The sequence below is a fragment of the Colius striatus genome, chromosome 1 (genome assembly GCF_028858725.1).
Source record: "Colius striatus isolate bColStr4 chromosome 1, bColStr4.1.hap1, whole genome shotgun sequence".
In the NCBI taxonomy this organism is placed as follows: Eukaryota; Metazoa; Chordata; class Aves; order Coliiformes; family Coliidae; genus Colius; species Colius striatus.
The window spans coordinates 28,433,154-28,455,425 of NC_084759.1; the positions used below are offsets into that span (position 1 = coordinate 28,433,154).

General features: G+C 47.4%; 1 protein-coding gene across 1 annotated transcript; it reads right to left on the bottom strand.

Annotated features, from left to right (window-relative positions):
* Positions 1–4,507: 4,507 nt before the first annotated feature.
* CDADC1 (cytidine and dCMP deaminase domain containing 1) lies at positions 4,508–20,158 on the bottom strand. The gene is made up of 9 exons (XM_061994610.1): positions 19,849–20,158; positions 16,717–16,811; positions 14,687–14,864; positions 12,903–13,481; positions 11,609–11,658; positions 10,444–10,613; positions 9,750–9,939; positions 9,068–9,128; positions 4,508–7,753 (listed from the first exon to the last, which is right to left on the bottom strand). The coding sequence occupies exons 1-9, from the start codon at positions 20,003–20,005 to the stop codon at positions 7,680–7,682; spliced, it is 1,554 nt and encodes a 517-aa protein (XP_061850594.1). The 5' UTR covers positions 20,006–20,158; the 3' UTR covers positions 4,508–7,679.
* Between the last annotated feature and the right edge of the window lie 2,114 nt (positions 20,159–22,272).

Genomic DNA, 22,272 nt, shown 5'->3' on the forward strand with positions numbered 1-22,272 from the left:
GCCACCAACAGCTCCGTGTGGGTGAGCCCGGACGGGCGAGGGACTGTGTGGGGAGATGGCCATGGCCCAGGCCGTGCTGGAGAGCCTGCGCGCCGCAGAGCAGCCCCACACGAGAGGCAGAGAGGAGCTGCAGCCTTTGGAATAAGTGGGCATCGGAGCAGCCCGTGCAAGTCTGCCATGCTTGTGAGTTACCCCACGGACTTGCAGGGAGGACTGGTGTGGAGTTCACCCGTCCTGAGGAGGGACAAACGGCAGAAGCTCTCGGAAACCGACTGACTGAACCCCCCACTGCCTGCCCCCCCGAACCGTTCGGGGGGGGGCAAGGTAAAAACACCGGGATCAGGGCTCTGAACCCGGGAAGAGGGGAGGGGTGGCAAGAAGGTGTTCTTAAAAAGGCTGGTTGGACTCTCCATTGATGTATTACTCTGGGTTGTTTCATTTTGGTTATGTTTTGGTTGATTTTGCATTAAATTATTTTCTGTTTTCTTCCCCAAAACCGAGTAGCCTGGTCTGTTTTGTCCTGAACCTTAAGCGGCAATTAAGCCCTCCCTGCCCTCGAGCAGTCCTCAGCCTCTTCGGTACTCGAGGCTAATCGTGGCCTTTGTTCCCTGATGGGCCTAAACCACGACACCTGGCTCCCGAGAGCCCCAGGGAGAGGCAGGTGCTGAACCCAGCCCTCCTGACTCACCGTCCTGCCCACAGCACCTGCCTCCAGCGGGGCCCTCTTTCCAGGAATGGGAAAGGAGGAAACACAACCAAACAATCCCTTGCCTATGGCATTGGTTGTGAGTGGCTTTGCAAAGCCACAGTAAAAATCACCTTTCCCACCCCAGCCTGGGCTGGGGCCATGCCCAGCTGTGCCACAGTGGGGAGGCAGTTCCTCTGACACCCACACGTCTCTGGCTCAGCACTGACTGGTGTAGGAGACAGGAGGTGTCCCAGCACATCCCGTGAGACAGCAGTCTGCCTCACATCTTGCGGCTGAATGCTGCAATTTGCCATCCTGCAAGAGCCCCAGGGCTGTTTTTTTCATCTCTGGAGGCTCTGCTACAGAGCCACAGCCCCAGGAAAGCCTCACACTGCCCTGGACATCTGTGATACTGCAGTGCAGCAAGTGGGACATGGCCTGGTGTCCCCCTGTGCTGCCTCAAGCTGCCCCCTCCCTTGGTGTGCCTGTTTTGCTCCCTGGCAGTGATGCTGATAAGGCTGTGGGACAGCACGTGTTTTTCTTCAGATTCTCTTCCCCAAGTGCAGATTTGGGAAGGAAGCCTCATTGTCCCACACCCAATCTATGTGCCACGCGGGCAGGCACCTCCAGCACGGTGAGCTTAAGTAGCTGGACACAAGCACCAAGGTGAGAAGTATGATCAAAGAAGTCTTTCAGCTCCACAGCAGGCACCAGCCCAATCACCATAGCTCAGCTCCTCCTAATTAAACAAACAAAACCCACCCAGCTCTCCAGTGTAGCTCTCCTGGGAAAACTACCAGTCTGCTAATGAATGGAGTTATTCTGAGGGCACAGAAGAGACAGGACCACATCTTTGTGGCCATGAAGTGCCTTGCTCAGCTCTTGGGATCAGAGCTCCTTTGTTTCCAAATTGCTGGGTAGGTTACCTGTACTAAGGCACAGCCTTGGCACTGCCCTTCAGCTGCCTTGTAGAACAGCTGGCTCGGCAAGGCTTGGGAGGGGCTTTAAAAATACCCTTGTCAAAGCAGAGCCTGCTGCATCTGTTCTGAGCTCTGTGTAATCTGGGCAGCTGCGGTTTGCCTTGGAGCGGGCAGGGGGCACCCCCGGGCAGCACATCCACCCCCAAGTGCGTCTGCCCCGCAGCGCCACAGCGGCTCCCTGTGCTCAGCACGAGCAGGAGCCTGCGGGGAGCAGGGGGGAAGCGAGGAAAGGCACGTCCTCTCTGTTATAAAGCTGGACGTGGAGGGGAAAATGATATTGGTGGCAGGCCCAAGGAGTGCCAAGAGCAGAGCTACAATTGGCTTGTGGGATCACCCAGGTCCCCGCTGCGGGCTGGCAGCAATGACTCCTGCTTCCAGCCAAAGCTCGAAGGAAAGTGACACTGGGGACAGGCCTCCTGACAGGCAAGAAAGGATGAGGTCCCAGGGGACAGCAGGGAGAAGTGCTCATTTCAGCTGAAGACACAGCTCTCCTGCTAACAAACACCACTTCTAGCCATGCAGCTAAGCTCCTCTGCTTCTACTGGGCTTTGTTTACCAAAATCTGTCTGGCTCCACGATGGGGATAAAAGACTGACTGCAGGTGAGTGAGTGTGCCAGCACTCACACTGTCTTACCTACAGCTTTTCTCAAAGGACACTGGGGAGAGGGGAATGTGTCTGTGCTGGCATTGTATAACATGTCCCTAAAGGCTTGTCTCTTCCTCTTGTTCAAATGCTTCAAGGTTTTCCCAGGTTTCTCAACCCCTTATTTTCTCCTCCAAGTTAGAAATTCAGCTGTCCTGGGTGAAAGTCAGGCGACCTCACCGAAACCACAGTAAAGATACCCGAGCAAGGATGATGAAGGAGAAAAGAAATCCACAGGCAGACAGCAAAGGCTTCGCAGTTTTTACAGTACCTCCCCAGTCCCATCTGCATGAAAGCTGAACAGAGCCCATCTCTTCCACGGTGGTGGGAGTACACAGTGGCCCGGGAAGAGGCCTGGTGCCGAGGCTCCTCCAGAAAGCCACATGGAAAAATTCAGGTACAAATAGATGATACCTGGAGAGCAGAAGGTAAATGTCACCCTGCAAGATACCCTGGGAAAAGGCCTTGCTGAGTACTTTGCTTTGCCGTTTACCTGCAGGAGTTTCGGCACGTACAAGGCGCAGCAGCACACACGCTCAGCTCTCCGGCCGCCGCAGTTCTGCTGTGGCAGATGCGGGTGCACTGGCCTCGCTTCGCTCAACACCATCCCGGGGCCGATCGCCCCGCCGGCAGCGGCCCCTCCCGGCCCCGCCGCAGCCCTGCCCCGCCGCCTGCTCACCACCGCCGCAGGACGAGCCAGGAGCTCGGCAGCTTTCGCCACAGCTCAGGCCAAATAGCCCCGGCTGAGAGTTAAGGAACCAAACTGAGGAGCCATCTCTGCCCTGGGCTTGTCCAGGCAGCCCCGGAATCTACTCAGCAGCTCTGTGCCTCCTTCACCTTCTTGCCCCTGGACTGCAGGCCACCACCCTTAGCTACAGGAGACTCCTTCTGACACCTCACAAAGCTAATGACCCCTCTCTTGGGCCCTACTTGTATCCATCACATCATCAGGAGGAGGTGTGCCCCGGTGGCAGGGTTCATGCACTAGCAGCTGCTTTCCCCTTCCAAGAGGGAACCGGGCTGCACAGCGCCGAGCAGCGTGTCCTGCCCGAAACTTGACTGGCCTAAGCCCAGAGGTTGCCTGAGTGTGTGTAGCAGCACACAGACCTGCGTTATTAGCAGAGAGCTCTGCAGGCCCAGGGAAGCAGAAGGACTCCAAGGAGGATCAGCAAGTGTTTGACAACTGTTCTCTGCACTTACCTTTCTGTGCAGAACAGAGTTCAGCTCTGTGTATGTGGTGCTGTGACCCTTTTCCTTACCACTCCGGTCATCCAGCTCCATCAGAAGCATCTGCTGCCTCTGCTTGTCTCCAAGCGCTGCCCGTTACTGGATCTAACATGTTAAAGCCAAGCTGGTTCACAGGCAGAATGGCTGAAGGAAAAGAAATCTATTTAGAGGACTGCAAAGCTTTTGAGAGTAGCCCCGCAGTGAAGGTGGCTCTGGGTGTCCCATTGCCAGCCAGGCTGGCTGCTCGCTGGGTGCTGACAAGGACATTTCAGCTCAAGAGCACTTCTGAGGCGCATCTCCCGTCTGTCCCCACTCCCGGTGGGTGGCTCTGTGACACGAGCCCGTCTGGGAGCACATGGAGCTGGTTCCTTTCAGATGAAGTTAAACAGGAAAACAAACTGTAGGAACAGCCCCATCACATTCCCGCTGGCCAACAGGCCTTGGGGCTGCATGCCCGGGCTCGGGCCGGAGGGATGTAAACCCTGTGATGGACTGGGCCTTCAGCATCTCCTGCCCCCCGCTACGGCAGCCACACTGCTGGCCACAACCACGCCAGTGGCCCCCTCTGCACTCACTGCGACCCTGAGTGTGCCTGTACCCCCGATCCAGGGCACTGGGGACAAATTTTACTGCGGGGTAGTCAAAGTTTTGCTCACTTCTATCCTTTCCAACCAAGAAACAGGCTATGGAGGTGGCAGCGCATGCAATACTCCCTAAGGCAGTTCTTACTGTCCTGAGGAAGAGGGAATGAATGCTCTTTAATGCTCATAGGGCCAAGGGAGAGACCCCAGGCCTTCCCTGGGATGACAGGAGTATCAGCCTCCTGTTGAGACAAATTCTTCAGGCAGAGCAGAGGGAGGGGAGGCAGCTCAGCAAACAGCTGGGAGCGCGGGGGGTGTAAAGGGTGTGAGCGTTTCAAAGCGCTCGTTCATGTTCCTAATAATAACCCAGGGCACTTAAAAATAAACTTCGGTACTTACTGTCAGATTAATTTATTAGCAGAAAGCATGTTTTGCTTTAAGGCAGACAATTAACAGGGAATTTCTGTAATTCTCAGTCAAGAGGCCGAGTGATTAGGCACAGTTAATACCTGCAATTCAAATGACTGCTCTGAGGCGAATTGGAAGAGACCCAAAAAGCATATGGAAATTTCATACAGTATATAAAATATATAACTCTTACCCTTCTTCATTTTAAATACATTACAGTTTTTATGTAAGAAACAAACATCCTAGAGTTCATTTGCAAAATAAGCACTGCAGGAGATGTCTGGTCTTCCGTGGCTCTCCCTGGCAAGCACAAGATGTGTACAGCAGCGCCCACAGAGTCCACAGGTTGAGAGACAAACCCTATTCACACTGTTGGCCAGGATGAACACTCTACATTGTAATCCCAGTAACAATCAGAGTAGGGTTATGCTGATAATGAGAGCCTAAAGAAATTTGTGAGCTTCTGCAGAAACCTGGTGGGACAGAACCAAAGGCAGAGCTGCGAGCCCTCAGCCTTACAAGCCACTCCAAGCTTCGCAGAAAGTTTTGTACCAAAATCCTCTTTAAGAAGAAACAATAAAAAGTGAAGGTAGAATCTGAACTCCCCATGAAGTGCAGGTTACAGCAGCATTCACTGCCCTGCAGCCATTGAACATATGTGATATTTGACTACATTTACTTCTCCACGTAGCCACCTCTGATGTTTCCGGCACTGTTTGACTTGAGCTGTTCCTATGAAGACACAGACTTCTTTACGGATAGCAGCTGACTCATCAGTATAAAACCTGAAGAGGCCTTAATTCTGTCCCTGTATTTTCCCTGCTCCTACCTCAAATAGAAGAGCACTGTCAATGGATTATGGAAACAAGGTTTCAGTGGGTGGAATGGGGTAGACTTCTAATCTGGACAGTTGTTCTGATCTGTAGAAAAAGCCAGGGTAATTACTCTAACACAAGATGCTTATAAGTGGGTGGAGGGGAAACATGCCAAAGTAAAATATTGATGATTTAAACCCAGATTATAATCTTGCTTATGAAACACCAACATTTGACTTCAACTTCACATGGAATTTACAAGCAATGACATTATATAATCCCTCATGAGAGGTGGAAACCCCCATCTTTCTAAGCTTTGTACAGCATCCAGATTAATAACTTGATCCCCAAGGCCCTGAACTCGATCTGACAGGTGAGGCACAGAGCTCTTGCAGCTGGATCTGCTGGCCCTAAGTTTGGGACCTGGGTTCCTCCACACAAGATTACAAAACTCAGTGAAGTGGCAGTTCAGCAGTGTCCTGGCAAGCTACTGTAAACAAGCACTCTTTTGTGGTGTGGTGCAAAACTGGACCTCACCATCCTTCCCTTAGCTGACAAACACAGTCAGATTTTTCTCCTTCGTTCACCACCTGGTCCAGGGAAACAAAGGCTGTTCACACCCTGCTGAGCCACAGCAGTGTGGGGGGAGGTCAGCCAGTTGCCTGGTGAGGCTTATGCTGTGCACACAGCACTCAGCCTGCAGCCCCAGAGTAGCCTTCACGCCAACTGGGCTCAGAGAAATAGCAGCTTCTCCAGCTCCATTCCTGTGGTGGGGAGAGGATATAAGCCTTTCCCAGTTCTAAAGGCCAGGTGCTCATGAACGAAGTTACACCGTGAGCCATGGGGAACTGCAGCTCCTTTCTGCTGCTCCAGTCATCATCAACTGTACCTTAAGTTACAGGACCACTAGTCAAAGTGAGTGAGAACAAACTCTGTATAGCTAATGCCACAGTAAGGATGCTTTGCACACTATCCAATTCCAGCTTTGCTGTCCAGTTCCAACCTTTTTCAAAGCCTAAAAGAAACAAACAGATCCTACACCAGCGTCTTCACAGAATCACAGAATGGTGGGGACCTAGAGAACTCCCTGCCAAAGCGGGTTCCCCTCAATCAGGTCACACAGGGACTTGTCTTGAAAGCCACCAGAGGCTCCACAAAAACCTTAAGAAATAATTCCCCTTCCAGGACTTTAAGCAGGACAACAAAGACAAGAAGAAAGAACTGAAAAATGTCATTTATCTATCCTACCAGCAGCACAAAATGGTTTCAGGTGTTTGCACTTGAAAGCTCAGCAGAGGAGTGAACAGAAAGTCTTGCAACGTCTGCTAGACCAAACAGCTAGAGGTCATGTACAGAGCAGCAAACAGGGGTAAGGAAGCAACCTCTGGTTACCCTTTACCTACCCAGCCTCCCCTCAAAACTCACAACATTAGACTGCAGTTTCACTGGCTGTTGGAATGTCACCCTGGCTCCAGGTGCAGTCCTCCAAGAGACTGGCACCTGAAAAGATTCAGGCTATTCCACTGGTACATCCTATCTAGGAAACAACGGGGCATCTGGCACTTCATAGCTTCTGAAGCCTGTTAGTGAAGATGAACAAACCCTAAACACTGGCAATCTTCACACAGTATGCAGGGGCCAGTGAGATGCACACAACCAAATTCTTTGAGGCCTGCACCCAGAAGCCGAGGAGAAGCAAAGCTGATCTCTGTGGGCTGCCTCCGGGCTGTGCTGGGGGAGCAGCAGCAGCTCACCTGTGCTGTGGCCCTTGGCACAGGGCTTGAGCTCTGGGGAGAGACAAACCTGAACCCCACATCACCCCCCAGCAACCACAGCCACCCCAACACCCTCCTCTCCTTTGTACAAGCAGACTGAGAAGCAAAAGCCACTGTCAGGAACAGGAATAACTGCTAGTGATTATTCATCTGCTATTTCCTAGAAGATGCCCATGCCAATCGTACTTGAAGAACGAGGGCTTACTTCTGCATTCTGCTAGCCCAGAATTCAGAAAGCTATTCCCTCAATCCTACACCAAGCAAAAAAGATACCATTTTATTATTCCTCTGATCTACCAGCAACAAGCTTTCAGTATTTTTTTTTAATGTGTTAACAATTAACCCAGTTACTTTCATGGAAAATACAAGCAGCGTTTTTCCCCCAGGAACTTCTCAGTTAAAAAGACCCTCAGGTAATTCTGTAAAACATTTAAGACAACATAAATAAACTTATTCTAAAAATCACTTTCCAAACAATAAATAAAACTCTTCCTTATCTGAAAGTGCAAACAGGCTGCATTATAAAAAGTACAGAGCAAGACTGCAGAAGTGCTTGATTATTCAGTAGTGGCCAAGACACAGTTTCTTGTTTTGGTGCTGCTGGTCATCTAGTGACTTTGTTTTCTGGACCCCATCTAAAGAGAAAAAAAAAAAAGTGTGAAACATTAATGCAGGAGTAAGCACAGTCTCAATACTCCACACATCCAGGCACACTGGAATGATGTGGGGTGGGAGGTTGAGGTAGAGGAGCTTACAGAGGAACATGCAGTTATCACAGTAAAAGAAACATATTAAGGAAAAATAGCAACTTAAACCAGTTCAGTGTTGAAAATGCAAGGGGACCATCTCAAGGAAATACGTGAACAAAAATGAGCCCTGAGAAAGGCTGTGGAGCAGAGTACCTCGGGATGAATCTTTCTCCAGCTGGGTCAAAACACCATTAGCAGAGAGAGGGACAAATAAGCCCTAATATTTTGCAGTGATTGCTAATGCCATAATGCACTACTCAGAGCCCTTCTTCCTTCCCTTCTTTCTCCCCGACTCATAAGCCAACAAAGAGACTTCTCCACTAATCCAGCTCACTGCATGTCAGCAATCAGCTTGTAGTAAGTGGCTATTCCTGTGCTACAAAAATCACCTTACATCTATTTTATGCTCCCAGCATGGTGCTCAGTGCTTTCAGTAACTGCCAATTGCCTATCTTTATGCTCCACATCTTCATGCTAGAGGCACACAAATTATTTAGCTTCCTTTTCCACATTATTTTCCCCTCTGGATGAGAAATATTTTAAGGACCAGTAGCTGACAGTAGATGCCAATGGTGAGCCCCTTTTGTAGCACAAAAAGGCTTCAACATAAGGCTCATCTAAACTCTGTTTTCAGAAGATGACAGCTCCCCTGTTACAGAGATGCAAGTCAACAAGGATTTTGTGGCCTTTGTGCTATATATGTGTACATATACACACAAAAATAAACATAAACTCAAAAGCATTGGCATAGATTCTGTTTCACAAAACAAGCCCTGAGATCTTCTGCAGAATGTATTTAAATGACTTGAGTCATAGAATCATCGAGAGTTCAGTTTCTTTTGAAAAAGACTGGCACTCTTTAGAGAAGACAATATAAAAAGTCCTTGTAAGAACAAAATTTCCAACATGATGAAGTAGCCTCAAGTGACCTATGTGCAAATCAGCATCTTATCAACCTTGGTACAGCATTAGTGCATCTCCTAACATGTGTGCCAATGCCAAGCATCTGCTCAAAGAAGGTGATGCTTTTGATTTACCATTAGTTCCACGTCTTCAGAAAGCTCATAGAAGTTTTTGTAGCAAAATTTAACTAATCAAAATCAAGATTAATTAAGACTAACCAATCCCAGAGGGATTCTGGTTTGTTTAAAAAGTGATCTCACTTACTGACATAAAATGAATCAGTGAAGAGATACTTACTTTCCCTGGCTGTGGAGTCATGGAATTCAAGGGCCTTAGTGTGCAGTGGATTTAGTTGCCACTGGCAAAAAATAAAAGAAGAAAAAGGTTACTTATTCCAGAAGAAAGAGCAAAGGGAGAAGGAAAAAAGTACCCTGTAGTCCCATGACTAGGTATGAGGTGGGAAACAAAAGGCTCCTCCTCTAATACACACTTGCTTTGAGGATAAAAGGCTGTTAAGGGCCACGTGGCCACTTCCTCAAGCCTGCTCAAACCCACAGTGCTGCTATTTGTCATGGGGAGCACCCTGAGTGCAAGTGCCCTTGGTCACCTTCAAAACCCACTGCAGCTTTTTCAGGAGCTGTTGCAAGAACCCAGAAAGACACAGAGTGACTTCCCCTATCGGCTGCTGTGCTAGGACAGGGAGGCTGGGAGAGAACTTTGGAGTGTGAAGAGAGCACCTCAAACAACAGCAACAATTTAGAGAGAAACCTGCAAGGAAATGAGGGAAAACAGACAGGCTTGGGCTCAAATCTGGCACATGGCACAGCACTTCCCCCCCAGTGTCACACCAGAGCAAACTCAATTCCACTCAGCTGACACAACAAAACACTCTTAGATGCTGGCTGCAGATGACAGCTCACTCCACACTCCCTCCTCTGCTGCCCAGAGTTTTTAGAACATTGGATATTCAGACACTTACTGTAAATTTGCTTACACCCTCAAGTTCACCAAACTTCATATAGGATATGTCTGCTTTGTTTTTTCCAGAATCAATATCTCCTGCATAGATCTGCTTGATACCAGCCCCTTTGATTAAAGGGACACATTCATCACACGGGCATTTTGTCACAAAGATCATGCTTCTCTCATCTGGCTTTATTTCTCGACACCTACGAGCAGTCAGAAAACAGAATTTCACAGTTTGTATCTTGATAGTTTGGAATGGTGGAAAACTTGATACCTCACAAGAGCAAGCAAAGTGTGGCATTATTCACTCTCAGAAGCGTCTAATTCCTACTCAAAAGCACATGTACACAGCGACATCTGGCCTGGCTTTACTATTTGCAAACAAAACACGTCTCTGCACATATCATTGTCAGAAGCTTCAACAACTGTCACAGTGTTACTGCACGCTTCTAGCAGGTAGGAGCAGCAGTGGCTTCTATCTGAAGGATAACTGCCATGCATTAGGGTAGAGAATCTTTAAAAAAACAAGGTCACTTTAGAAGCCTGAAGAAACCTCAGGAGCTGACTGTGTCCATGCACATCCAAACTCCGCATCACAGGCGTAAACAAGACCCTGACTGCCATCCACACTTCATGACAGTGCCATCATGCATTTGTCATACAGTTGTTTCTGAAGTCTCACTCTGTGGTAGAAAGAAACGCGTTACCTGAATGTCAAGGCGTTCTGCTCTGCATGTATAATGTATCTGAACTTCCTGATCTCCCGATCCTTTTGTTTATCGTCCATGTGTGGAAAATCAGCATATTCAGATCCCACAGGAAAGGCATTGTAACCACAGCCTACGAAATACATCGCTCCTGTTCCATCACAGCTTCTCTGCAACGGTAAGCAAAGCATCAAATCTGGAGGTTTTTCAACTGAGTGCTAGGTCAAAGCGTTGTGCAATGTATACTTCCACGTCAGCTCACGCCACGTCACAGCGGTTAAAAGAGAACTCAGTTCTTGTGAACTGTTCTGTGTCTGTATGCAGCTTTCCATGAAGCTCCACGGGAGCTGCACAGGACACTGGAACACTGCAGATGACACACTGCACCAGGCTTCAGACATTTTCCTTTTAGCAAGTAGTACTAATAGCAGGAACAAAAAGTCTGAAGGATTTAATCCTTAAGCCTTTCTACAATGTACAAAATTAAAGACAGATAGAGCTAGCTCCTCAAGTGCCCAAGACTGTTTCACCTCTCTCTTAACAGACCCAGTGACCAGTGGGCTGAGTAAGTGACTGAAATCAGAACAAGAAACAGCAATAAGCAGGTGTTTAGTATGAAGTGCTAAAGAGTATGTTGCAGCTGCATGAACAAGGCTTCCTGGGATTGACAACATGCATAAAGAAATAAAAACTTTACGTCTGGATGGGAGAAAGCCAGCACAGCATTTCAGCAGCAACAAAAACCCACATGAGATGGTCAGGCTATGATTGCCCTGAGACTTCTCCAAGAGGAAGCTGCAAAGAGGGACCACAGGCAGAGTGGGCACACGCTGCCTGATGTGCAGCTGTGGCAAAGCTCCGTAGCCGGGACACCTGGAATAACCGACAGTGACTAGAGAAGAGGCACACTGAAAAGCCAGGCACAGACACTCTGGCAGTTAAGAAACTCTTGTGTACTTCCCCTTCATCTCAACAGCATAACAAGTCATTAACTTAACCAGTCATTAACTGAATTACTAAAGAATGAGAAGTGCAAGCTCTCTGTAGTGCTGTGTGTGCGTATGAAAAATGCACGTGTACAGATGTCAAGCACAGCCACGAGCCCAAAGCAGATACAAGCGCATGATCTGTGAGCGCAACAAACAGTAACTTTTTCGATACTTACTGTTTTTTCTTCTGCCCAAATAATAGCTCCAACTCCTGTTTTATGATCCTCTAAAATACATAATATTTTAGCAGTAAATAACAAAGGAAGCACTTCTAAGTTACCTATACATTAACATATGACACCCTAGGGTAAGCAATAACATTGGTTGCTGCTTCGTGGACAGGAAACTGAAATGCATAAAGATTCAGAACTCTGAAGTTATATGCAAAAGCTGGGTGTGCTTTAGCTGCAAGGCCAGCCATGCTAAGGCTTTGCTACATACATTTGTTCGCAAAGGCTCAGAAGCAACCAATAAATAGATCACGTAAGGAAATGTGTGCCACAAATATATATGGACAGGTTCACTGCTGTGAGATGGCAAACAGATAAAAACCTTCTCCTTCTTTGCCCATAACTTAGTTTAATTTTTGCCCTTCCTTATGTTTATGGTTCCATGGCCTGAATTCCTATCAAGATGAGTTGTATTTCATGTTTAATTCAGAGACAAAATATTAGCAACTGCATTTTGAGGGATGCTTCCTACCACGACTATAGGAAAACTGTAACAGAACTTTCATTATGTGACTTGGAAGATTTTTATGGAACTTGAAACTCTTCCCCAGTAGCTACAGCAGTGTGTGTGTTGTGGGATATAAATGTGTACTATTTATGGCTTTAAAAAGAGAGGCTATGTCTGCCCCATCCCTGGAAGTGTTCAAGGCCAGGCTGGATGGGCCTTGAGCAACTTGGTGTAGTGGAAGCTGTTCCTGCCAGCTTTCAGGTCCCTTCCAATCTGAATAATTCTGTGATTCTATGAGGTTTGCAAAGAAAATCCCCATCAGATATATAAGCCCTTTCACTAATGAGATTAGAATCAGGAAACTTGTATAATTGTACTTCATGCCCTACTGAAAGGTTGTTATTCCACTGCTTTTTTTTCTCTGAAGAAGTGTACATGATCAGTTTGGAATATTGGCCCACAGAAACATCTTGTGAGACCTCAGGGGAAAAAAAAAGCTTCAGAGCAGCCTGAACAATTTAAATGTCATTGTACTCTGTTTTCACATAGGTGTTGGCAGGGCAGCCTTTGCTAGAGCTGTCTGTGAAATACCTGCCCTGATTTTTTCTTGGAAAGCTTTCACACACAATACTACATATACCCCTATGGAGTTTCTACTGTTACTGCTGCTTCTGTTTTACAGACATAGGAAGGAATTCAGCAGCTTGCTCAGGGAAGTGTTTGGAAGACTAACACTGAAATTGGGAACTTGGTCTATTCATAAGACCCAATCTCCCTCTACTAAGATCTCACCTGTCCGGTATGCAAGCAGCCTGGCTTGTACCATGCAGTGCCTTGCAATCTCTTGGGGCAAACCCTGATGGTCTGTTTCGTTTGCTCGTTGTGATTCACTGTTGTAAAACCCAAAACATTCAAAGACAGGGACGCTGGCAGCCACCGTCGCCAAGACCAAGACGAGGTCTTTCATGTTTTGCCTCAGGTTGCCGAAGTAGGGATTCTCACAGAGGTTCTCCAGTCCCATTGTCATCAGGATTTGCTTGTGCGTTTCCTCATTTGAAATCAGGAATACACTTTCATACTCTTTTATTCTCTCTTGTCTACTTGCAGTGTAAAAGTCAGTATTAAAGTCAGGCTGAGATTTTGCAATTTTTTGGATAAAATCAAACTTGGTGGAAGTTTCTTCCACAAATTGCACCATGTAGCACACCAAAGGCTGAAGCAACACACACACACGAGCACGGCTATTTGACTTCAGTCTTTCCACTGCTTTGGCATCTAACTTTGCATCACCGGTCGCCATGGGATTGGAGGCCTCATTCTGCAAGCTGATTTCGGGATCTGCAGGCCAGTAAGAAATCCTGTTCACCCCAGCTGGAAGAGAAGGAAATGCAGCAAAAGGAACCATGCAAGTACAGTGGAACATAAGCCCCATGTTCATCACACTTTGCTTAATCCTACTTTTACTCCTTTAACTGGGGCTGTTTGGTCTGGAGGAGACTGAGGGGAGATCTTATTAACATTTACAGATATCTAAAGGGTGGGTGTCAGGAGGTTGGGATATGCCTTTTTTCTGTTGGGTCTAGCAACAGGACAAGGGGTAACGGGCTGAAGCTGGAACACAAAAAGTTCCACTTAAACATAAGAAAAAACTATTTCACTGTTCAGGTGAGGGAGCCCTGGCACAGGCTGCCCAGAGGGGTTGTGGAGTCTCCTTCCTTGGAGGTCTTCAAGACCCGCCTGGACATGTTCCTATGTGACCTGATCTAGGTGAACCTGCTTCTGCAGGGGGGTTGGACTAGATGATCTCTAAAGGTCCCTTCCAACCCCTAACATTCTATGACTGTAAGGCCCTGAGTGCTGCTTAAAGTGCACCTGTACAACAAAACTGCTGGCAGATATGAGTATCCAGAGGTTATCTGTCTTGACCATCAGCCTATAGACATAAAATTGGAGGTTCTAAGGTCTCTGTGATCTAGGTTCTAAGATCTTTATGATAGCCTGATTTTGTGTCTTACCTTCAACAGATACTTTAACACCGTACAAAAAAAGTTAACATCAACAGAATTTGCTGCTGAGATTAAAACTCAGTCCTTGAAGAAGGGCTAGACCAGCACATCCCATTTCAGGAAGTGAATAATCTGACTTGTCTTCGTCTCATTTGGGAAAAGGAAGCCCTAAAGTTCTCCCTGTGATTTCTGCATAAAAACCACGCTTCCTCTGGTGCCAGTGACAAGAAATGGGAGGGCAAGGAAAAATGTAGCAATCTAGGCGTAGTCATCAGGCTCAGGGTTGCCCTGGCAAAGTGTAGCAGGTTACGTCAGAACTTCATCAGTGCAGTCCAACCAAGAGACAAGCACCAGCAATAACAACAGCAGCACCGAGAAATAGGCTCTCAGAGAAATAACAGCTAGTTTCCCGATCATCAGTTCCAGGAAATGCACGTTCAGTATCATTTTCAGCACTGGGGAAAGTATCAGTGCAGGCAACACGAGTTGGGGATTGGCATTCAGGACAAGAACAAGAGAAAACAGGCGTTCTGCTCCCAGCAGTCCCACTCTGCTACAGCCTTTGCTTACCATTCACAATCATCTTTAAACACGTCGAACACGGCTTTCTGGAAAAATAAAGATCGCAGTTTTTCAGCCTTGACCCGTGTTTAATAAGTGCAATCTGGCCAGCGTGCAGGTCTGCGCTGGAACAATGGAGACCAACAATCTTCATGTTTTTCACCACAACTAGACCACTCTTCTTTACCTACAGAAAAATGAATCACTCATTACTTTTTTCCAGCATCAAGTCCATGGAGTCCGAGGAAGGGCTGTGGGAACTGGGGCTGTTTAGTCTGGAGAAGAGGAGACTGAGGGGAGATCTCATTAACATTGATAAATATCTAAAGAGTGGGCGTCAGGAGGTTGGGACATCCCTTTTCTCTATAGTAGCTAGCAACAGGACAAGGGGTAATGGGATGAAGCTGGAACACAAAAAGTTCCATTTAAACATAAGAAAAAACTATTTCCCTGTTCAGGTGAGGGAGCCCTGGCACAGGCTGCCCAGAGGGGTTGTGGAGTCTCCTTCCTTGGAGGTCTTCAAGACCCACCTGGACATGTTCCTATGCGACCTGATCTAGGTGGACCTGCTTCTGCCAGGGGGGGTTGGACTAGATGATCTCTAAAGGTCCCTTCCAACCCCTACCATTCTATGATTCCGTGATTCTATGATGTTCAAGCTCTTCCTTGGGTAACAGTCTTTTTTTTTGGAGGTTTCTATACGAGCCTGTCAAGATCAGAGTGCTGTGCCCCAGCAAACTTCAAATTCCTGATTTTTCTGGTCATTGCTTTGCCCATGATAAAACCCAGAGGAAGAACTGAAAATCCTGTCAAATAGAGCTGAAAATCCCTCTGAATCATCCAGCATCTGGAAACATTCATTAGTTTAATTTCTTAACTAAACTTCTCTAGTCAGTCTGAAGGCTGACCATCCTGGGAGCCAATTGCTTCTCTAGCTTTATTACTGTCTCTCCATTTAAAAAAATGAATCTAAAATTCATAAAGAATCTTCCATGGAAAAAGTCTGCATAGCACTGATAAGAGCTCTTACATCTGGATTCCCATATATTTTGAGGAAACTGGATATGGGCTGGGTTGATGAAGCTGGTGAAACACATCTTATTACGCAATCCAGCTGCTACCAGCCTTAGATCTGTAATTTACTCAGTGAGGTTCCAAACAAACACAAGGAAGAATTTCTTCACTGTGAGGATGATGGAGCACTGGAACAGGCTGCCCAGATGGGTTGTGGAGTCTCCTTCTCTGGAGACATTCAAAACCCACCTGGATGAGTTTCTATGTGACCTACTCTAGGTGGCCCTGCTCTGACAGGAAAGTTGGACTGGATGATCTTTCAAGGTCCCTTCCAACCCTTGAGATTCTGTGATTCTGTACTGAAGCCCCACAAGGGCCATTCCTAATTGAATTACTACATTTGAAGCTTCTTTTGGTATTGTCCACTCTATCGCTTTCAGATCTAGTCTGGGACATACCAAGCTCTGAAAATTAGGCCTTATTGCTATCCAAATAATTTTCCTATCTTTTCTTATCCTGGCTGATACACGTGCTATGAATCTCAGCAGACGGGCATGCTGTGTAAAAAAGTAGTAATTGTTTTAAAGAGAACAAGAAGAACTTCAGAAACAATAAGAAACACCCTGTCCCAGGACACTCTGAAAATGCTCTTCTACTTTGAAGTATACACTGCTTTTAAAGTTACATTTTGCATATCCTAAGAAGTGCATGGTATACAGCATGCCTCCTTTGTTATGTTCTCCAAAATACCCACCAGCATTTTTTGCTGTTTGCTTCACTTGCTGAGGGCATACCTCAGCAGTGTTTCAGAAACAGCATGTTATTTCACCATTTTGCTCTTTTTTCCCCACCAGTGGATTATTTTATACTTCTAAGAAATACTATAAAAATTATTTATCAGATTTTTTTTCCCCCCTCTCTGCACTATCTGTCTGTCAGGTAAAGAGTAGTTAGGTTAAATTCACTGCAGGAGCTACTAACATCTGCTCAGAAAGACCAAGTAACGGTAGACGTAGACATTTTACCTGTGTTTTTTTCTGTTGCTCAGTCGAGGGAAAGAGCTCCATCCAGAGACTGAACAAAGTAAAAAGATTTACCTTAGAAAGTCTTGGCATTTGACCTGTCATTAGAAGGAAAAGAAGAAATATTTATTACAGAATAATTATAGAGAACCTCCACGTTGTTGAACAATGTTTTCCAAGTCTGCTACACCACAGCTGATAGAGAAGCAACCTAACAATCACTTCTGCTATTACAACAGCTAAATCCAGGCTGTCCTGTTCAGGGCAGCAGTTGCCAACTCAGAATGCTCACTCTGGGATGCAGAGATCAGACATGTGCAACAAGAGAAAGTGGCGAAACTTCCGCTGAAATTCACCAAGTTCTTTGTACTCAAAGCCGAAGAGCAGACATCACAGATCAGATCCCACATGACTTAAAGTACTCAAATGATTCACAGATGCTTACAGAAATTTGAGACACAGCTTGTGATCCATCTTCAGGCTCACCACAGACGACAACAAAAATATCTAGGCACGCACTGTGGTGTTACGTTGACACCTGCAGCCAGAGCAGGTGAAATCTCCCAGTTACATCAGTTCTGGAGAAACCTGCTCCTGGGTTTTCACTCTCTGCTTCAATTTTGGTTACATTTTTACTCCCCCAAAAAAAGAAAAAAAAAAAAAAAGTATTGCTCTGGCTGTCACTTCTGACTAACTAATGAAAGAGGTAGCGAAGAATCCCTTCTCAGACCGGCACCCTGTGCCGTGTTGTGCTTCTGCTCGAAACCTGGGCATTGTCCCACAGGGGCTGGCGCTCAGTGTTACAGAGTATGCCGTGGAGGGAAAAGGAGGAAGTACTGCACTGGTCACCCACGCTTGTACCACCCCAGGGGTGCTTACAGGGAGCTGGAATGAGCACATATTTTTCTGCAGGTCTCGCGTGCGCTGACAGAAGTATTATTTCTGCTTTTATCCCTTCCCACAAACGCTGAGGTTTTTGCAAAGGAGAAGAAGGCAGAGGCAAGAACAGAAAAAAACCCCATTTCTTCAAGTGGTTCCAGTAGTTTGGAAGAGGTGTAATCAGATATGAAGATTGCTTTGGTGAGGGAGAGGGTTAGTTTAATGATATGTCTGTGAACCCAAACAATTAGGACAGCAGATACACATATACAATCCATGACTGGAATATCATTTTCACATAGTATTTTAGCAGCTTTTTTTTTTCCACACAGAAGTGTGGTTTTGGAAAGTAACTAGAGACCTTTCAGGAGCATTATCTTGATGCCAGACTGTCCACTGCTCCTCAGGCTGTGTCCACCTGTGCTATGCAAGGAGCACCTGGTTAGCACTACCTGGTTAGCACTATCAGTGTGCTAGAAATGCACAGAGCAAGCAGCACACATGAAGCTTTGTGCCTTTGTACTAAAAAACAAACTGTAAAAGTAAGTCTACAACACACATCTAAACAAGTAGAATTTGTTTTCTTAAATGGGCATTTGAGTTTGTTCTCATTACAGCCCTTGTTCGCTCCTGTAGTACAAGCTAAACCAGATGGTTCAATTTATACCAACAACACATACATAGACATGTTCTCTAAAATGGATTCAAATTTGACATACAGAATAGATTTTTAAAAGAATGCACCAGAAACAAGTCTGAATTACTGCTTTTTTTTGGGGGGGAGGGAACCTAATCTGAATGCAATCTGTCAAATACCTGGGGAACAAACTGAAGAACGTACCAGTTCACAATGCTGTGGTGAAGTGACATGAATTTATGATGACAAGCAGGAGAATATTATGATGAAAGAGGAAAGACCTGTGGTCACAGTTATCATATCTGTGTATCTGCTCTTTATTCACTTAGGTAGTTAACTGTTCCCTTAAGTTCAACAGAGTGAAGAGAATACTGGCTAAAGTGGCCTGGAAAAAATATGGTAGAAGACATCTTGCAGAATTTCAAGCTACTGCAGAAGATTGGGGAAGAAAAGATTCAGGGTTTTTGCTACTGAGTGCAAAACCATATATGAACAGAGAGCTCTTTTCAGGTGCATAAAGTCCTCCCAGCTTCCCTTCTTCACATAAAGGTATGATTTTATTCCCCCGGGTTAAAGATCTTGCTCCAGTGAGGCAAGGCATGCTCCAGGGAAAGTATGCTGTGAAGGCCAGTGTCAAAAGCCCTGCTGCTCTTGTGCTTGCAAGTGAAAAGGAGCAGGGCATTGCCCACCTGGACATGGCTCAGACACAGGATTATGCCACGGCTGCAATGTAGGAGTCCCTAGTTCAAAGTCTGAAAGGCTTGGAAGAAGTTATCTTACGAGTATGAAACTAAAACTGCGTTTTGACACAATCAAGGAGGAGAAAATCAGTGACGTCACTCTCCTGTCTGGGAAAAGGAAAGTAGAAAGCATTTTCAGAGTCCATCTTTGCTTGCTTGGAAGCAGGATTTTCAGAAAACTAGGAAGAAACAAAACTTATTTAACCCATCAAGGTGATTTGCAGCCCTGTGTTGGTCCTCAGTCTGAGAGCTAGATATACAGCCCATGAGCAATCTGTATGTACACACCACTCCCCTGGGACTGCAGTGATGGGATATACGAAGCGTATCAAAATCTACCTAATCTAGGCATCTCCAGCCTTGTCAAAAAGTTGTTCTCTAGTACACGGGCCGTGTCATAGCAGTCAGTAAGAACCCCTCTCAGAAGGCAAGGGGTTTATGCCCATTAGGTTATAGTGTATATATGTTAAACACGCACGGTAAAGAACTGGGAAAAGAAATTATTTTGATGGGGGAGGAATGAATGTGTAGAAGGCCTCATGAATACCAGGGCAGGCAGGTAGGCGGGGCGGCATTGTCCGTGACGGGCAGGAGCAGCCCGTGAAGCAGCCTTTGCGGAGAGGCCAAACCGGAGCTCTCCGGGCAGCCCCGCGGCGGGAAGCGCCTCACAGGCGCCCCGGGAAGAGGACAAACCCGGCGGTTCCAAGCCACGTCGTGAAACACCTCAGTGGGCGAGAAGCGCCCGCTAAAAGGCCCGCCAGCGCCCGCCCGCCCCCCGCCACGACCGCCCGCTCCCCTCGGCGGCGGCTGCCGGCTCCCTCCCGGCCGCCACAGGCCCCGGCCCCGCGGCCCCGCAGCCAGGCCCCCCCCGGCGCTCACCGGCCATGCTGTCGGTCTGCGTGCTCGCCGCGCTCACCCGCGGCCCCTTCGCCGCCGCCGTCTCCTCCGCGCCGTGCATCGGTGCTGGCCCCGGTGCGGGTCCCGGTGCGGATCCCGGTGCGGCCGGGTGCCCCCCCACGTCCCGGCCCGCCCCCATGGCGGCCCCGCTCCTCCCTCAGGGTGTCGGCGGGGGCATCCGCATGGCGACGGCGACTGACGGAACCGCGCCTCGGCCAGTAGAGAGCGGGGGAGGCCGCAGGGGCGGGGCTCGCCCGGCGGGGCGGCCCGGCCCCGGGAAGCGGGGTCCTAGCGCCGGGATGGCGTCCCGCGCCCCGCTCGTCCCGGCGGGCCCTGGCAGGACGGCGGCAGCCACCTGCGCCGCGGCCCGGCCTCGGCCCGTTACCCCCGGCCTGGCCTTAGTGGCCCTTCTGGGCAAAACCCGAGCCCGCGGGCATAAAGGGAATCCGAGAGGCACGGTGTCCGGGCCCCGCGCCCGCTGCCCAGCGCGGGAGCGGCTCCTGCGGCCGGCTCGCCAGGCGCAGCAGGGGGCTCTCTGTTTGTTGAGGTCACATCTTGTGCCCCGCCAGACGTTTTGCTGTTTTAACTGCTTCAGTCGAGGGTGTGAAAAATCGCTCTCTTTTCTGTAACTGCTGCAGCGCGACAGGTTCTTGAAGAGAGGCTTTCCACCGCTAAACCCCTTCCTTTCACCCACGCCGCTTGCTGCCTCTGGGCAACGAGCAGAGCCGTTCCAGGCGTCGTTCTGTAGGCAGAAACTGTGTCTTTCCTGTGCAGATTTACTATGTGGTGATTACAGCTGGGTAGGAAAGTGAGCAAGGCCTCATCAGTGTAGAGAGAGCTATGAAAGTGCATCTGCTGTCATCTTTCAACGCATGTGTTGTGGCTGCTGTGCCTGCACCGAAACTCTTGTTCGTGTACGAGTGGATGTTCAGACTCAGGAAGCCTGGCTCTGAGATTACCACTGGGCTATCCAAGGCCATGGTGAGGGAAAGGTTGCAAAAGAGCAGGAAAAAAAGGAGGAGGTATTGCTGTTTTGTTGTGGGCTTTTGTTATTGTTGGTTCTGGGTGTTTTTTTAATATTTGTCTTGATTTGAGTCAATAACGGAGAGTGGTTTTGCCTCTTGGTTAGCAGGCATTGTGCTCCTGAAAGGCGAGGCCGTTTGATGGGATTTGCCTCTGATCATGGGCTAACAGAATGGAAGTTAAGTTAGAATATACCCAGAATTCATGGTAATGGGGTCTTTTAAGTTTTTGGGGTTTTTTAAAGATTTTTTTTAAAATCCCCTCTTTCTTCTATAAGGAAAATGACTTGTAATTAACTGAATAGTTCTTAATTATTCAATTAATATTCAAATTCAAATGTATTCTAAATAATTCAAAAAGAGCTGTAGGAGGCAACAGCTTTTAGACTTTGAAACTTAATACAAGGGAGTTAATTCAACCCAAAACTGTGTAGATTTATAAGGAAACTATTAAATGGCTTGTGGAAGAAACGTGATGCATCCCTGAAAGTGGCTGAGGTATCAGTTAAAAGTACACTGAGTATTTTAGTCCCAGAAGGGCTGTGGACAGAGTCTGGAGTAAAGAAAAAGGGGAGGAGAATCACTTGTATGTTGCAGTCATTGAAAAATAAACGACTCAGTTCTTTTCCAGGAAATAATTTGCAAAGAGCAGGCTTTCAGAAGGAACACACTGAAGGCCACTCAGGCTTTTTGCTTTGTCTTTATGGGTGGAATCTCTTGACAGTGCTGTGGTAAGATGAAGAACCGGCAAGGTACTGGCCTGCACAGTAACTGCTGCACAGCTGAGGTGATGTTAACATCCTATAATTAGTTTGCTACTTGGGTTTCCCTTTCTCTGGCAAGACGCTGTTTTGCTGAAGCCACGTGTGTGGGATTCAAGGGCAGAAGGCTTTTTTCCTCACTGGGAACTCTCTTAAAAATAATGACTGTTCAGAGCAAGATCTGAAAATGCAGCTGAGGTTGCCTTTCTGGTGTTTCCAGGACCATTAAATTGTGATACATTTGATGGTGCTGGGCCTCAATGGAGAGGCAGTAGCACCCTGTCTTAGGAGTACTGGCTCCAAAGCTGGGACTATTTGCAAGGAAACTGTGTGGCAGAAATATGCTTGTGAAAGTTATCTGCCCCTGGAAACTACAGTTATGGATGTTTGTGCCAGTGCTTTCTTAAATACAAAGAAAATAAAACATATTGAACTCAGATGTGGTTTCAATGTGTGTAGCATTTTACCTTCTGAAGAGAAATCAGTATCAGTGTACTGCTATGGAAATGTGAGGCAGCAGACACTTTTTGCCTATGCCTATGCAGAATTAGCTGTTTGTCTGCTGCCTTGTTTCTCTGCTCCTAGGAACTGTTGTAAAACTGATGGTTGGGTTGTGTTGATTC

Coding starts and splice junctions, on each gene's coding strand:
- CDADC1 (XM_061994610.1), bottom strand. CDS start 20,005: ATGGGGGCGGGCCGGGACGTGGGGGGGCACCCGGCCGCACCGGGATCC. Junction 16,812..19,848: donor GCAGACCGACAGCATGGCCG/GTGAGCGCCGGG, acceptor TTCTAATGACAG/GTCAAATGCCAAGACTTTCT. Junction 9,129..9,749: donor AGGGTGTAAGCAAATTTACA/GTAAGTGTCTGA, acceptor ATTTTTTGCCAG/TGGCAACTAAATCCACTGCA.